The 17,184-nt window shown below is 38.0% G+C and overlaps 1 protein-coding gene across 1 annotated transcript in view; it reads left to right on the top strand.

Moving 5' to 3' along the window:
* Positions 1-13,457, top strand: part of LOC121637264 (A disintegrin and metalloproteinase with thrombospondin motifs 9-like) — a 44,299-nt gene extending 30,842 nt beyond the window's left edge. The window contains exons 29-40 of the mRNA XM_041981306.1: positions 967-1,137; positions 3,668-3,844; positions 5,071-5,241; positions 5,424-5,618; positions 6,885-7,014; positions 7,283-7,377; positions 7,600-7,694; positions 7,835-7,968; positions 8,372-8,463; positions 8,905-9,009; positions 11,185-11,293; positions 11,470-13,457. Of these exons, the coding sequence (XP_041837240.1) occupies positions 967-1,137; positions 3,668-3,844; positions 5,071-5,241; positions 5,424-5,618; positions 6,885-7,014; positions 7,283-7,377; positions 7,600-7,694; positions 7,835-7,968; positions 8,372-8,463; positions 8,905-9,009; positions 11,185-11,274 (1,455 nt within the window). The 3' untranslated portion in view covers positions 11,275-11,293; positions 11,470-13,457. The remainder of the gene's footprint in view (positions 1-966; positions 1,138-3,667; positions 3,845-5,070; positions 5,242-5,423; positions 5,619-6,884; positions 7,015-7,282; positions 7,378-7,599; positions 7,695-7,834; positions 7,969-8,371; positions 8,464-8,904; positions 9,010-11,184; positions 11,294-11,469) is intronic.
* Positions 13,458-17,184: the final 3,727 nt, after the last annotated feature.

Here is a 17,184-nt window from a genome sequence, read left to right as displayed (position 1 = left end):
CCAAGTGAAGCAAAAAAAGTTATTGGCTGTATGCCATGTACTGAAAATGCCTTTGTTGCTTAAGTGTTAAATAACTAAAGCTAATTTTACCCTTTGTTGTTAATCTAATAGGAATAAGTAACTTGCATTAACATACATACAAAATAGTACCTTTAGTGTAACTTTCAATGGGCTTTTTTTATGTGAAAGTGAGTGAAAGGTCTTCCTCTCATATAGACAACTATTTCTCTTTGGTGTTAATTGAAAAAAAGAGACAAAAGAAACACACTGAAAGTAATGTTTTAATAAAAATTTAAGAATAATATTGATGACTCAGTTTCTTAATGTCTTTGTAAAAGAAAAAAAAGTTGTTTTTTTTTACTTTTTAATCAAATGAATAAACATTCTAACACATTTTCTACACAATTCCAACAAATTCAGCAGACTGTAGATTAAGCTGGAATGTAAGAGCTGCTGTAGGATTTTTGCCGCTCCCTCCTTTCACAAGAATTCATACCTTTTTTCTTCCCGAAACGAGGGTAGAGGTCACAGCGTGTTCCTGTCCAGTATAGTCCCTTGCCCGTCAGGACAGAACCACATGCTGAGCCACGTACTCGTTCAACTCTAAGCCTGTCGCTTCCCATCCATCCCCACGTGCAACGCCCCTTTTGATTATCTGAGCACAGTCCAGCCCAGCTCCACTCCCTCCTGCAACGCTGCCGTGTGTGTGTGTGTGTGTCTGCCTGTCACACCGAGTTAGACTTTCAGTAATTCAGTGAACCCGGACATGAAAGGAACTGCTGCCGGGTGAAATGGCACACTTTTTTTTTTTATTGGACAAGCTTCCAACAGCAAAGTGATTCTGTTTCAATTACACCTGACATTAAACTAATTCCCCTCCTTCCCTCAAAGTGTGAACATCTTTACAGGTTAACAAAAGACTAAACATAACTGATTTCTATCCATCTCCTCGTTTCCATGTTCCAGTGTTCAGCCTCCTGTGGGAGAGGTTACAAATCCCGTAATGTGAGCTGTGTGACCGGGTCAGGCCGTCCTGTCCAGGAGGAAAACTGCCAGCATTTGACTCCTAAACCCAGCAAGCTGAGGCGCTGTCGAAGTGGACGATGCCCCAAGTGGAAGACTGGCAGCTGGGGCGAGGTATGTCTCTCTCTGTCTCTCTCTTTCTCTTGGTCCCTTTCTTTCTTCATCCTTGCCATAAAACAATCCTTTATTCTTTGTTCTCACGCTGCCAGACATGTAAGGTTTTTTTCCTCTAGCTTCTTCCACTTTAATTCCCACCAGCTTGCTGGTAAGTATGCCCATATGTGTGAAAGGTGTGCAGCTCAGCCTGATGGTATTTATGCACTATACTAATCTACTAAGGCAGACTTTAACACACCACAGGGTGGTTTGTTGGGGTGAGGCCCAGACCTGGGGCGACATCAGTCAGAGAGTCTGTGATGGTGTACACTGTGTCTGCAGCACCTCAGTACAGAAAGCTGGTTTGCTGTAGGGACCCCGTCTTTGATCTCTAGTCCATTTACTGTAAATCTATCCCTCTAATCTGTATATTTTCTCTCATTTTGGACCTCACCTTCCTCTCCTTTCTGTCCCTTCTATCCCCTCTCACTGTTGCCTGTGTGTCCAGAATGAGAAACATGTGAGTCTTTGATTGTGCTAGTAGAGGCAATTCTCTCAATTCACTATCCCAGACAAACTCACAAAATGCACCTGGGCATCTCCCTTGTGTTTGGTCCCTTTTTCCCATCCTCCATTTGCCCCATGTCCTCTTTGAATTCACAGAGACAAATATGCTCCATGCGTCAGAGAGGATCTGCTGTAAACAGCTGTGGAGCAGGACGGCTGCCAGCAACAAATGAGCTTTTAGTCATGTACAGCATTACAGATAGCAGATGTGTGGTTTTTTTTTGTTTGTTTGTTTTTTTTAAATATAATAATGTTAAACCCCAGGCCACTCCACAACACATCCATCTCCTTCACTTCAACTGCACATAAATGACATAATAGCTTACAGTTGTAATGTACACCAGACGTTTCAAACTGAACTCAGTGCTTGCAAGTGGATTTGAAGCAAAGTCACCTGCTGGACAGAAAATACATCTGACAGATGTGTATCTCAAAAAAAGTATGAAAACTGTTCAAAGATGAAAAGGTAGAACTTTATGCATTGATCTGTGGGATTGTATCAGTCAATGACTGAACAGAGAAAAACAGCATATTCTTCACCCTGCCTTCATTCTTTCTGGTTTCTGTAGAAAAATGTTTCTGATCAAAAAATGCATGCTTTCACTTAGAAACAGACTGGCAACACCATCCACTATGCAGCCTCCAATTTATTTTCTATTTTTTAAAGACCTACAGTACAGTCGTTTCTACGATTCATCGAAATGTGGATGAGGACGATTCTGTATCGATGCTGAAACAGAACGTAATCGATTATAATAATGTGATGTTCATATTCTGCCGTCGCTTGCGTGTGTGGCCTGATCTAGCCTGCTGCCACAGCTCGGCAGATCCGAGGCTGAATCTGTTCTGAAACGTCACTTAGGAAAACTGGAAAACTGAGCAAATATACAGAAATACACCAGTGTCTCACTGAAAATACATTCAATGTCTCCGGGAAATAACATAGGATTACACATGAAAATGTATAAAAACAGATAAGTTAGCTAAAGGCTGACATCTATGTAAAATAATATGGGCAAGCTAGAGGTTAACATGCACAAACAGACTAAAGGGATTTAAACAACTTTGACTATCAACAAATGTTTACTTCAACAATTTTCCAATTACAAACTGATTGGAATATTTACAAGCAACTTTTTTTTTTTTAGCCATAAAGGGGAACATGAAAAATATCTTAACTTTCACATTCTGTATGAACTGACTATGGAAAGACTAAATATGGACAAAACACTCTTCTTTACTGCAAGACAATTTGATAGCAATGTCACATTATAGTAATGCTTCTTGATTTTCCAGCAATGGAAAAATAAAGTTCAATAATGAAGTAAAAAATGACATCAGTGCTTACATGTTTATGATGTTTGTCAACATAAGGACATTCAGATTGATTTATGAAATAATTATAAATAAACAGGAAGTTCTTAATAATCTGCTTGATTTTATTGAAGAAAGTAGTAATGTGTAGTGATAAAGAAAACACATAGTGATGCAATGGCGAATCGAATCGTTGACAACATATTCGTAATCAAATCAAATCATGAGTGAAGATGCTCAGACCTGATCAATATGATATAGTTTATGAAAAATTGCTTATTTAAACAGGATATATTTATCTTCATGGTGCCATATAATACATTACATTGCACTGTGTGTTACTGATTATCATAAAAATATGTCTGACCTTACAGTTAAAGCAACAGATGAATATATATATATATATATATATATACTTCAGTCCATAGCTACTAGTTACTACTGTTAGTTTGTTGAACATATGGGGCATTATCCTACAAAAAAAAAAAAAAAAAAAAAGAGTGAATGTGATTGTTTTAGTATAGCATAAAGAAACAGAAAACGTGGCTATAGATTATGTCATAAAACTCAAATACAGTTGTGTGTTGCCATGGTTACAGTTCAGGGGAAAGTGACTGTTGCCAGTAAATATATCAATTTTACAGGTTTCATGTGCTCTGCTTTCCAGTGTTCAGCTTCATGTGGCGACGGCATCCAGCGGAGAGAGGTTTTCTGCCAGGTCGGAGACCGACGCAGCCCGCTAGAGACCGGCTGCCCCCAGCGGTCCAGACCAACATCCAGTCAGAGCTGCCGTGTCGCCGACTGCCCCTCCCGGTACCGGTGGAGTGAAGGGGAGTGGCAGAAGGTAAGCCTGCAATGATAAACTAGTGACAAAGCAAAGAAGAAAACGGACAAAAGAAAGTACCAGAAGTAGGTATTTCCTATATTCTACCAGCAGTTTACTTTAATGCCTGTCAGCAGAATAAGTTAACAAGGAAGTTCAGAATCGTTCAGTTGTTAGAATTTAATGTAAAAAGGGAGCTGAAGACCAACTAGCTGTAGGTGGGACATCACTGTGCTTGATAAAGACCGTACACATCAACTTCACACTTCATACTTCATCCAGTGGTGGAAGTGTGATGGTTTGGGCTTGTTTTGCCCACTTTGCAGCTCTACTCTGTATACCAAAATTTACTGAAGTCAAATGGGAGGCCATCGGTCTGACAGCCTAAGTTTGACTGAAACTGAGACACATAACAGGACAATAGAGATACAGTACATGGCCTAATATATAATGTAATGCATTTACACTACCAGTCAAACATATGGACACACTTTCTCATTAGATTAATGGGAAAATGTGAACAAACTTTTGACCGGTAGTGTATAATCACACATATATAAGTGAGCGACTTCATCAAGTCCAATGTAAGACAGAAGGGTAAAGGAGATCATTCCTGCCAACAGCCATCACCTTCCAGAACAACGCATTATTATCTTCTGAAGAATTATTATTGTTTTTATCAATAAAAATTAAAAAGAAAAAACATTTCTACAACATTGTAATTTCCCTCTAAAAAGTGTTTTTTTTATTTTCATTTAATTTCATGTAGATAATATTTTTTAGTGCCTCCTGAAATGTAAAACCTTAGCGCTAAAGGAGAGTTTCTGTTTCACATGACTGCTGACAGTAATGCTGTAACCATTCTAAAACTGAGACCATTTCAGTAAGCTGTATAGTAAGATTTTCTACAGGAATGCCTGGACTTTAAGACTGAAATAAGTCTCAGGTCAGTTCTTTAACCAGACACATTGTTGGCAAGCAGAGTAAACCTTTTCAGAGGACAGATGTTATTCCCAGGAACTGGCCATGTCCTCAGCTCAGGTTCTTCTTTTCAGCAGCATGTTGCTTTGCTCTATTCTCTTATCTACTGTTTAGACATTTTGCTTCATAGCACTGATACATTTCATTTTAATTTTAGGGCGAGTAAAAGATTAAAAGATCATTGCTTCTGCATGTCATTCGTGACAGTGTCAGTGTGTCGCTTTATACCACTCTTACATGACCAGGCACATCTCCCCCCCCAACAGTGCAGTAAATCATGTGGATCAGGCCACAGACAACGAGCCTTGCAGTGTGTGGATCACAACCAGCAGGAGGTGCATGAAATGTATTGTGTGAACCAGATCCGACCACCAGACATAGAAAGCTGCAACACGCAAACTTGTGAATTAATCTGGATCACAGGCGAATGGACAGAGGTGAGCAGACAAGTAGCATGCTGTCTAGATAATGAACTCTAACTCAGGGGTTTGACATTTTCACTGTAAAAAAGGTTTCAGTCATAAATCCTCATAAATCTTATAAATCAGCATAGAAATGCAAATATGACAGAAGTGGTCCTTATTTTCAGTGAGAAGTTTTTTCTTTTTCTTTCCTCCAGTGCTCATCCAGTTGTGGTCAGGGCTACCGCCAGCGTCTCGTCTCATGCAGCGAGGTGCATGTGGAGAATGACAACTATGAGTATGGCCATCAGTCTTTGTCCAACTGCCCTGGAACTCCACCAGAAAGCTACATGCCCTGTAATCTGGCCCCATGCCCACTGCCACAGGAGTGGAGGGTTGGAATCTGGGGACCGGTGAGGGAGTCTGTGCTCCCAAATGTTGTCTCCTCATTTATTAGCTGTGGAGAAACACTAATGAGCTTACATACACACGGTCCATACTAAAGAAAATATTTGAGATACTTGTTGCACATAATTTGAGTCATTTTAGATACATTTATGCTTCTCTGGATTTTAGAGAGAAGTATTTTTACTTTACTAAATTTGTCTGATTAGTTTTCTGATATTTTACAAGATGCTTCCACATAAACCAGCATAGAAACATATGAACGCTGCTACCACCAGAATATGAGTACAGCTGAATTGTTGAACAGAAAATCAAATGGCAAATATTTTGCTCCTTCCTCAAATACTTGTTTTGATTAAAAGATATGTGAAGATTTGCTGCAGTTTTTTTAAAAGTTTGAATCATTTTGATTTATAATATCTTTAATCAGATGATTTGGACCATTTATTGAACAAAAGAAGTGTTCTAAGGCTTCACTTGAGCTTGAAGTAATTGCAACAGCATTTTCAAGCAATGAACTAATAAAAGGAAACGAAAATCAGTTTTATCCTAAATAAAAGTGACAATGTGTGGTAATTTGAAACGGAAGAGTTTGATAACAGCTCCATCAAAAATAGCAAAAATCTGTTTTTAGATTATCTTTTCAGACTTGAGGCAGCCTTTAACCACATGAGCTATAAGACCCTTATGTTACATCACGTCTTAATATATGACTGATAATAATTATCAGGTGCTGAGCACATCGTAGTGCACTACCAGTCAAAGGTTTGGACACATTTTCCCATTAAATCTAATGGGAAAGTGTTCCAAACTTTTGACTGGTAGTGTATAAAGATGCTTTTAAGCATGAGTCATTTTTACCTGATTATAATTACATAATTGTTTTTCTGAAGTTGTTTACTATCAAAGCTTTATTGCTATCTTAATGACTGTCAGACTGGTTTTACCAACTTTCCACTGCTCAAATGCCATAGATAAGTAAACATCCAGTCATCCAATAATTGTACCCTTTTTACTTTTTTTGGCTTCTCTGGCATGAGTGAAAGGTAAAATACACCCCAACAGGTGGTCAGTCCATCACAGGGCTTACACAGACAGACAGCCTTATGACACAACCCTAGATTTGATCTATAAATGTATAATCTGTATATTTTTTTCATGCACAAAGTATGATTTTGGCTGAAGGCATATGAAAGCACTGACATCCACCTGACCAAGTAAATCTGAAACAGTTTGTTTTATCCTCACACTGTTGTGGTTCTCCTTTGCTTTAGTGTTCAATGAGCTGTGGGGATGGAGTGATGGTGAGGACATTGCAGTGTGTGTCAGCAGATGGTCAAGAAAGCAACAGATGTTCTCGAGATGTAATGCCCGACACTAGAAAAGTCTGCAGAAATCCAAGCTGTGAGTGAGAAAGAAAACTCTTCTCTTTATTTTTACACAGGCTAAAAGGCTACCAGGATAATATACAAAAGATAACAGCAACTCAAATCCAGTATTATGTATGGCTCTACATGGCTTGGTCATCTCAGAAAGCTGGCCTTAAGTGAAATTCTTGCAATCCAAGGCAAACATCAAGTGGTGTGTAAATGGAGTCTGTGTGCATGCCCTGTGTTGAGTAAATAACCCACTGCTAAACACTTATGTTTTTTACTTATGTTGTGTCTCCAAGGCCATTTGCCTTCAAGCTGTCTTGATATCCGGAATGTGAATGGTCCCATTCCAGACAGTGAGCACTTTCTCAATATTCAAGGAAAAGCTTTCAAGGTAATATAAAATTATCTTATTACCTCACAAGTGCACAAAGTGCAGTTTGTGAAGCAGTAACAGCTTTTATTCATGATGTGTGGAAAAATTTGCTTATGTATTTTAACATAACATCCGTATCACTGCTTTCCCTTTCCTTTACTTCTGCTTCCCTACTCACCCATATGTTATCTCACCTCTGCTTCCCCTCTTGCTCTTTCTTTGGCTTTTTTTTCCCCTCAGGTCTATTGTGCAGGAATGCAGACAGAAACTCCACAGGAGTACATCACCTTGACAACTGGAGAAGGGGAGAATTTTTCAGAAATCTTTGGCTTCAGGTAAACAGCTAGCAGGATAACAACAGTTTTATTACAAAAATGCAGCCAACTCCTGGCAGTGTTCTCTGTAAATGAGGAAATTCCACAGGAATGCTCGGCTAAGCTAAGATTTTTCTGGTGTTTGTGTGTGTGTTTCTCAGGCTCAATGACCCCACCCAATGCCCAGCTAATGGCTCCAGAAGAGGAGACTGTGACTGTCGGAGAGACTACCCAGCTGCTGGCATCACCAGCTTCTCGAAAGTTCGCCTGGACATTAGAAGGATGAACATCATCAGTGAGTTACCCATGCTTACTCTCTCTCACACACACACAGACACACACATGCCACAGCATTCAGGGCCGATGTTAACTCAACATTAATTTAAATGAAAACTTCTGTTGCTTTTTAATTATGTCCATGTTCACAAGGGTTTATGGGCTCAAGATGTCTTTAATTTATGTAACTCGAAATTACGAAGCTTGAGGGAATTAAATGGAACTGCTGTAACTGAACAGAATTATATTGACACTGTCTGACCCTAAGAAAAGGCCAGATTTACTGTACTATTAAATAGCACAAGATTTGTTTTTTGAAAAGATGGAAGCTATAATTTATCTGAAACCCTTTGGTAACACATTTGAAAAGAGTATTGTCTAAAACAGTTGTTACATAATCTTTTCTGAATGTTAATGTTTAGCTACAGACTGGCAGTTTGCTTTCACCCGTGAGGGCAAGAGTGTTCCTTTTGCTACAGCTGGAGACTGCTACAGTGCCGCTGGTTGTCCACAGGTGAGAATACAAAAGCATCAGAATGATTTTACTTGGTGTAATATATAACAAAAATGATAAAGTAAGCTATTTAACTAACCAAAACCTTTATTTAAGGTATGTACTCTTCATTAGTGTTAATACATACACCTGTGCTTTTGTACCATGGCCAACAGTGATACATAATAATAGCTAAACATGTCACTTCATGCCTTAAAATTAAATGAACGTGATAGTCATGAAGTTAATATTTGCAGGTGGTGGTTATCATGCTTTGGTTTAAGGCTCCGGATCCAGTCATGCTGTGTTAGGTCTTGTTTCTTTTGCATGTTTTCAATTTGATTATTAAAAGTTTTAGTATCAGATCACATGGCTTTTATTGTTTTTTTCTGAACCAAATCCATCGTAAAATAGATTATTGTTACTGTCTCATGTCTTCTCTCCTTTTCTTTCTTCTTTCAGGGCCGGTTTAGGATCAACTTGTCAGGAACAGGACTTAAGGTGGCTGAGGACATGTCGTGGGTCTCCCAGGGCTCCTATCCAGTGGCTGATATACAAATATCTCAGGTGACTCATCACTCATAATATCCTAAAGGAAAACTGCCTACTTGGACTAAAATGTAACTACATTCAAATTCTGAATACATTTAGAAAAGTTTCAGAGTGTTGACTTTATCCCTGATCAGTGATGATGTGATGATCAGACATCCCAACTTGAACACTCACTTATCAACATTTCATTAAATGTTTAATTCTGACGCAAAAATAAAATTTAGATTATCCAGAAGTATAAAAGCTTTTTTTTATCAAACATAAGTCCAACCTGTTGTACATGCACAAGTTAGTAATCAGCTGTCAGAGCTTTTATTTAAGCACATTTGAGTTGGGAAAAGTTGGAATACCTTTCCTTGGAATTCTTACACACCCATATGTGTGTAAGCCCACCTGAATAATGAAGGCTCTGGTACTTTCATTTCTTCATTCCGTCTTCTTCTTTTTCAAGTATCCCAGGCTTCAGGCTACTTAGTTGGCATAAGCCTGGCAGGGTGGAAGTTCTGAGCTCCACATCTCTTCTTAAACTTCCTGAAAATGGATCTTTAATGGGCACCTGCTTTCATGAGCACCTTAAATTCTGTGACCACCCTGCGTTTTTTAAATGAAGATCAGGTTGTAGACTGCTTTATGGCAAGGCACAGACACAGTGCAATGGGGATGCTGCTCTCAGTGAAATACCAAAAGCCAGCTGGGCCCACTTCAGGCACTTCAAGCAGTTTAAACAAAGCCTGGTTATGACAGCTGGATGGAGGCAATGGTCCTGTGAAGATGAGACAAACCACGTGCCGCATGCAGGGGCTTTCATATCAAAAAATTGGGATTTTGGTGTGCTAGTATGGTAAAATTTCCTCTTTTTTGTTTGTATGAAATCACAACTATGTTACATGCAAATAATGTAAGGGAAATGCTGCAGAGTAATGGGCTTATGCTGTTCTGGTAGTGTCTCAGGCTGATTACCCAGTTCGTATCTGGCAGTACCTGGCTTTCTCAGTAGGCCCCTGCTGTTGTTTGCCTTTTAAAAAAAGAACACAAATATCCTAGGCACTTTTACAACTGGTCGCAAATAACTTTTCAAGCCAGAGAAATGCTCTGATGGCTTGGAAGTGACCTGAGAGAGGCCATGCAGGATTCCCTTGAGTAACTCAGACTAGTCCCCCACTCCCCCACATAAAAGAATTACCTTCAGTTAAATAACATACAATATAATATTTATCATGCTGTCCACACTCACTCTCCGGTCCTCATATTTATCAGTCCCAGTTATAAACTGCTCCTTCTTCTTCTTCTTCTTCTTCTTCTTCTTCTTCTTCTTCTTCTTCTTCTTCTTCTTCTTCTTCTTCTTCTTCTATTCTTCTTTATTATTATTATTATTATATAATCTCAGTTCAGGTGGTCAGGATTACTACACACATGTTAAAATATATATGCATGTATATTTAAAATAAATTTTAGATCTTGAAAAATTATTCTAATTATAATATGAAATACTGTAGTTTTACCTCCTATACACCTGTGATCAAATGTTTAGGGATCTTGTAGAGCCATGGTGATCTGTAAGTTGTAATGTCTGAATGAGTAAATATATTAATGAGTAAATATTTCAAATAAATAAATGTAAATAAAATAAAATCTTTTATTTAAAAAAGTTTTTAAAAATTTAATGCACATATACTTCTTTGTACTAAAATGTTGAGTTTTTTTTTTAATTATTTATTGATTGTTATGCTATTATTTTACTGGTCTGATCCACTGAAGATGAAATAGTGCTGAATGTGGAACCTGAAATAAAATGTAAATTGACACCACGAGATAAGGGAGTACTCCGCTGGTAAAATGTTGAAAAAAGCTTGAGAACCACTGATCTAGAGGATCCATTAAAATTTCCATGTCTGTCATTTGTTTGGGCCGACAAATTAATCTCTTTTTTTAACATCATGTAAACATAACAAGCCTGTTTATAGATTCACCGGCTGCACCTGAGAAGGGATGGATGCAGTGGAGTTCAGTATTCCAACTAGTCTTGTAAATATTTTACAAACACAGAAAATGATGCAGCAAACTGTGGTCCTGGTGGTATATTACTCTGTGTACTCCAGTTTATTTTGTAGCTGTTTTCAGAAATTTGAAGGACTTTATTTCCTCTTTGAGAATGAACTTCCTGAAGCCTTATTCTTCTTGTGTCCACAGGAGGGCAGCAGAGTGTCAGGAACGTGTGGAGGCTACTGTGGTAAATGTTTACCGTCCTCTGGCACCAGTCTACCTGTAACAGTGGAATAGATCTAAAACCATCAAACAGGTGCAGAAAGCATTACAGCTGTCATATAAATATATATTTTAATATAAATTATTTGAATTAGAAAAATAGAGAACTGGAATCCACGTTTCTGGACACCTAAATTTACATCTTTCCTTTGTGCAACCTGATCAACTCTGTCGATGTACATACTTTTAATGACTGATTTTCCTTTTCAGCATCCATTTCCATTGATGTCCATGACTGTCGTCAGGTGCTATTCAGTTGTGTTTTTCTTCTTTGGTGCTAACGCCAACTTAGAAGTTAAACCTGTCCATCACATCACCTCTTTTACTCCATGTATGTATAGTGTAAATTAATCTGTAAATAGACCAAAAAATAATCTTATTTATTGTACTCGCCATTATTTTTGTGTTGTAATATAATTTAATATTTTTTGTCAAGTGAGCACTTCAATTGCCATTTATTAACTTTTTGGTCTAAATATGCCTTCCACTTTAAAAATGATCTAATCAATATTATTTAATGTTAAAAATAACTCAACATTGCGTGTGTTAATGTTTTTTTTTATCTCTGTTTTGTTTAATCCAATGAATTGCACATAAGATCCACTGGATAACCAGTCCAGTGGATCTTATGTGGTGAGGTGTCTCCAGTCTGTTGCTATGAAGCAGGTCAGCTTCATACAGCAGTGAACCACTGAGCCTTGTTTCCAACAAACTATAGCACCCGGGAAGGGGGGGGGCTCATTAAGTGGCAATTAAAAGGGTCAGGTGCAACAAATACACCAAAGGGAAAGGCCAGGTGTTGCTGCCATGCTAACAGTTTGGCTAGTACTTTGGGTAGCACCATGGGGAGAAAGCAAGGTCAGTCAATAAAAACCTATGATGTGAATCAGTGCATAATATCCATCCCAGATCTGTGGAAGAAGTTTAGTCACTCTCAAGCACAATGAAGCATTGCTCACACACATTTCTGTCTGGGTCATATGGGAAAAAAGTTTGGGTTACAAGAGCCATGGAGTTTAAGCTGCCAGGCATAAGAGACAAAATACCTCTGTGTTCCTGCAAATCTCTCAGGCAGCGTGAAATGACCAGAAGGAGCCATTAGCCTTTAGCTTTTACTGAACATTCAGGTTATCTTATCTGAAGCTGCTTGAAAGATAAAAAAAAAGACTTCACCTCAAGCCAAATAAAATTCCACAGATGCTCTGGAGACACCTCTCCATCTGCTGAGCTCACAGACCCTGCAGTATGAGCTTTGTCCAGATGCTGCTTGTAAACCAGTTCCTCCTGTACCTCACATTCCTTTCTCCAGTGTTGTTGTTGTTTTTTTTGTTTTTTTTTTTTTGTCTTTTTTTTTACATAGATAAATTTGTCTAAACTCTACATTAATTCACATTCTTCTGTTTAGAGTATTCTGACTTGTATGTGAAGATATCAGGGTACTTAATATTTTTGTGTGTTTTTGTGTCTCTGGCCACTGTTTTACAATATTATTAACTTAATATGCCATATAGAAAAAATGAGACGAAAGAAATAATTCATTGTTGTATTTCAGTTTATTTATGATGGGTACATTATGCAAAGCTGATTAGGAAGCCATGATTTGCCATTTGAAACCATTTAATATGGTGCTTTTCAGTGTTATAGGTGTTAATGTGCACACTTCAGCCAAAGGGAATTTACTGTACTCCTGTTTCTAAACAAACGCTAAAGATGCGATTTTGTGTCTTACAGGAGGTCACAACTAACAGTGGCCATTTTTGTTATTAATGTCAGAATGTAATTGAATCATCAGAGCTCTCAGGTGTCAATAAGAAGGGATTATTTTATTTAAGTCTATTTGCCTTTATTTTCTTTATTTGCCACATGTTTATCAGGCAACAGAACATGTATTATTTGCATTTAACAATGTAAAATGTCTATATATATTCTTTATTTTATATGCAAATATTTATTTGACCTTTTTTGTGAATGTATATAAGCTTTGGCCATGAATGATTACCACCGTAATAAAGCGTCTAGCAACATGTTTCCTGTTTTATATATCTACCATATCTGAATAAATTGTATAAGCAGAGTTTGGTGATGCCACTTCAAAAATATGATTTATGTATGAGGCCAGATGGGGCAATGATTGCAGTGTAATAAAATGCCCGACACGCGCCACACTTGCCTGTCTGCTCTGCACACTAATAAATCATTTTCACAGCAGTTTGTCCTTGACTGTTATGACAGCTGTAAAAGTCACAAAAAGATTATAATCGGGTGAATATTTGGTCCATAAAATTCTTACTCCCGAAGCTGTTTGTGTAATTATTATAACTTCACCCCATCAAATGGAGGGATTTTATGGACCTAATCTATTTCTGTCTGTGTTGATAAAAAGATGAATTATCAGGTTCTGTAGCAGATTTTACTTGCTGATAAACCAGCTCAAAATATGTTGACATAAAAATAGTCTGCCTCAGTCATTTGTGTTTTTATTATTTGATTTATGTTTTGTCTCCAGTATTCTGCACAGAGAACAACCACATCAAGTAAAATATCCTAATTATAACCTTTACCATACATATCCAGTCCGACATAAAATATTCAAAGAAAGTTCTACAATATTTTTAGCTATTTAAAAGTTGACATCATGAATAATGAGATAGCCAAAGTCATGAAATGCTTTACACCTGGTGTGACAGATAACTGAAGTACTGCAGTACTCTGATTGGGATGATTTGTTACCATCCCATAATTATCATCTACATCCACACAGCAGCTGTTCAGCAAAAACTGACCATGTTCACTGCAGCTTTAACTGTGGAGCCCTACAGGCTTGAGCTGACTCTGCCGTAGTAATCATATTAATTAAATAGATTTCATGGTCTAGAATTAGTTCCAATGTGCTTTATAGAAAAAGAAAAAAGAAAATTGCCCATCAAGACACCAAGCCAAAACAGCGGAAGCATGGAAAGTACAAAAAGAAAAAGAGGACCAAAAACAGAGGAATACAAACTAGATTAGCAGAATATGTGTCTAATAATCAGGTGCTGATTCGTGTTAGTAGTACAAGACCACAATCCAACTTTCACAAATGTTTTTAATGCTTCTTCAGGTTTGATAACCTGAGATGAACAACAGGAACTAATCATTCATTTCAAGGCCAGACTCTTAAAATGACTGCAAACAGTCAGAGGGATCTGAGCTGCTTCTTCATAGTGCCTGTTACAGAGATTATAGGATGAGAAAAAGTGTCAAAAGGAAAAGAAAGATTAATGATCAGCAGGAAGGCGCCAGAAGAGTTTGTCCAAACGTGAACAGTTGTCGCTGATTCATATCAAAGCATCCAAGAGGTTCATTTCTAAAAATAAAAGCATCATTTATCTTTATTTTCTTAATGCATGAGCTACCCCAAAGCAGATCTATACACTATACACTTACTCGAGGCATACACTGACTGGCAACTTGCCTTCAAAACTGCCTTTTTACTTCATAATTGGAAACTTTCTTCAGAGGTTTTTTTCCATATTGACATGACAGCATCACACAGTTGCTGCACATCCATGATGAGAATCTCCGGTTCCACCACATCCCAAACCTGCTCTGTTGGACTGAGATCTGGTGATTGTGGAGACCGTTGGAGTCCAGTGAACTCATTGTCATGTTCAAGAACCCAGTTGAAGCTTTGTGACATGGTACATTATCCTGCTGGAAGGCAATGGACATGGTCAGCAACTTTAATCAAGTAGGCTGTGGTTGTTGAACCATTCTCAATTTTGCCAAAAGTGTGCCAAAAACATTCTCCACACCATTTCACCACCACCTTGAACCACTCATATAAGGCAGGAAGGATCCATCCTATCATGTTGTTTACACCAAATTCCAATCCTACCATGAATGTTGCAGCTGAAATCAGGACTCATCAGGCCAGGCAAGGGTGTACTGGGACAAAAAACATTGGCCCTGGCATTTTGGCCCAGACCAGCTCATATATGATCATACACACCACAGATCATTGTGCTCCCTTAAATCTGAATATCAACCACACAATTCCTTAAAACCACTAAAACCATGGAGTGAGTTAGCAAGATTCCATGAGTGTAGAGACATTAAGTACTTCCATGCTGTAATTTGTTGAGGAAATATAAATCTACACCTCAGCACAATGAATATTAGAGCAGCATTTCCTGCTTTGTGTTCGATGGAGAAATATGACAGAAAGAACAGGCACGAGAAATGATGGATCAGATGAAAACAGCATCTCTGTGTCTGCTGGTTGCTCTTCTCTTCAGGACAATGCCAGTATGTCAGATGGCCAGTCCATCCCTGAGACCATGCAACATTTTCCCAACTTCCATTTTCCAGTTTTGAGGAGTCTGTGTGAATCTTAACTGGCAGGAGTGGAACCCGGTGTGGTTTTCATAGATAATGTTCTGCTTACCGTAGTTCTAATAAGCTATTTGATTTCCTGTTGCCTTTCTATCAGCATCAACCAGTCTGCCCATTCTCCTCTGACATCAACAAGATATTTTGGTCCAGACAACTGCTGCTCACTGGATATTTTCCCTTCTTCAGACCATTCTCTGCAAACCTTAAAGATGGTTTGGATGATAATCCCAACAAATCAGCAGTTTCTGACAGAGCAGCGTGTCAGGGATCAATAACAAGACCATGTTCAAAGTCACTCTAATCTCCTTTCTTCCACACTCTGGTGCTCGGTTTGAACTTCAACAAGTCGTCTTGACCCTGTCTACAGGACTAAATGTACTGCTGACATGTGATTGGCTGATTAGTTATTTGAGCTTACAAGCATTTGAACATGTGTACCTAATAAAGTGACTGGTGGGTTTATTTGAATAAGAAACAACAGTATGGCCGTCAAATCTTCCCTACTAAGAAGATATAGTAAAATGTGACATGAAGAATTTTCTCTTGCTGCTCGGAGTTTTATTAGTGTTAAATTTGATTATAATTAGTTTATTTACATAGAGTCCATTCACAACAACAGCCATCCTCAGGGTACTTTTAAAAGAAAGCAAGACGTTCATGCAATTCAGTCTAATTCATCCCACTTTGTTATAATCAAATCATAATCGAATTGAATAAAATTCAGTCCAATTTATAATTGTATTCACATGGCGACATTTTGTAAAAAGAAGTCAAACTAACAAAATGTGCATGGCACCAGGTCCTTCCAAAAGGTAAAACTAAGTGAGCAATCATAGAAAATATTAGATGTGCTTTCTTGTTCAGATTTACGGAAGGTGCTTTTGTTATAAACAGGCTAAAAGTTTAAAAGTAATAAATTGGTGAGGTATATGTTATCTATTTCTCTGACTTTGTTATTAATGCAAAACTTAAAAGGGACAAGCCAAGCTTTGCGCCAATTAATATCACTAAAATAAGAATTCCAGATAAATTTTCCATGGTGTATTTTTTCTTTTCTTTTCTTTTTTTTTATAAAACAATTTCTGATGTGATGATTAGGGCATTTACAGTTCAGATTTTGGAATTTAAGATCTTTCATTAATTCTAATAAACCAATGGGTATGGAGCTGAAAAAATGTGAACAATATTCTTTAAATGTAATTGGGAATGTCTTTTCTGTAAGAAAAGTTTCATAATTAAGGAAAAAATAGGATTTAAGTAATAGTTGACGTCAGAGGTCAGAGGAGAATGGGCCAGCTGGTTGGAGATGACAGAAAGGCAACATGAACTCAGATAACCTCTGGTTCCAACCAAGGTCTGCAGAACAGCATCTCTGAGACACAACACGTCCAGCCTTGAAGCAGATGAGCTACAGCAGCAGAAGACACACCGGGTGCCTCCTGCCAGCTAAGTACAGGAAACTGAGGCTACAATTCACACACACTCACCAACACTGGACAACAGAAGATGGAGAAACGTTGCTGGTCTGATGAGTCTTCATTTCAGCTCCAC

This window comes from Melanotaenia boesemani, chromosome 3 (assembly GCF_017639745.1).
Source record: "Melanotaenia boesemani isolate fMelBoe1 chromosome 3, fMelBoe1.pri, whole genome shotgun sequence".
In the NCBI taxonomy this organism is placed as follows: domain Eukaryota; kingdom Metazoa; phylum Chordata; class Actinopteri; order Atheriniformes; family Melanotaeniidae; genus Melanotaenia; species Melanotaenia boesemani.
This window is presented reverse-complemented; position numbering and strand designations above follow the sequence as displayed.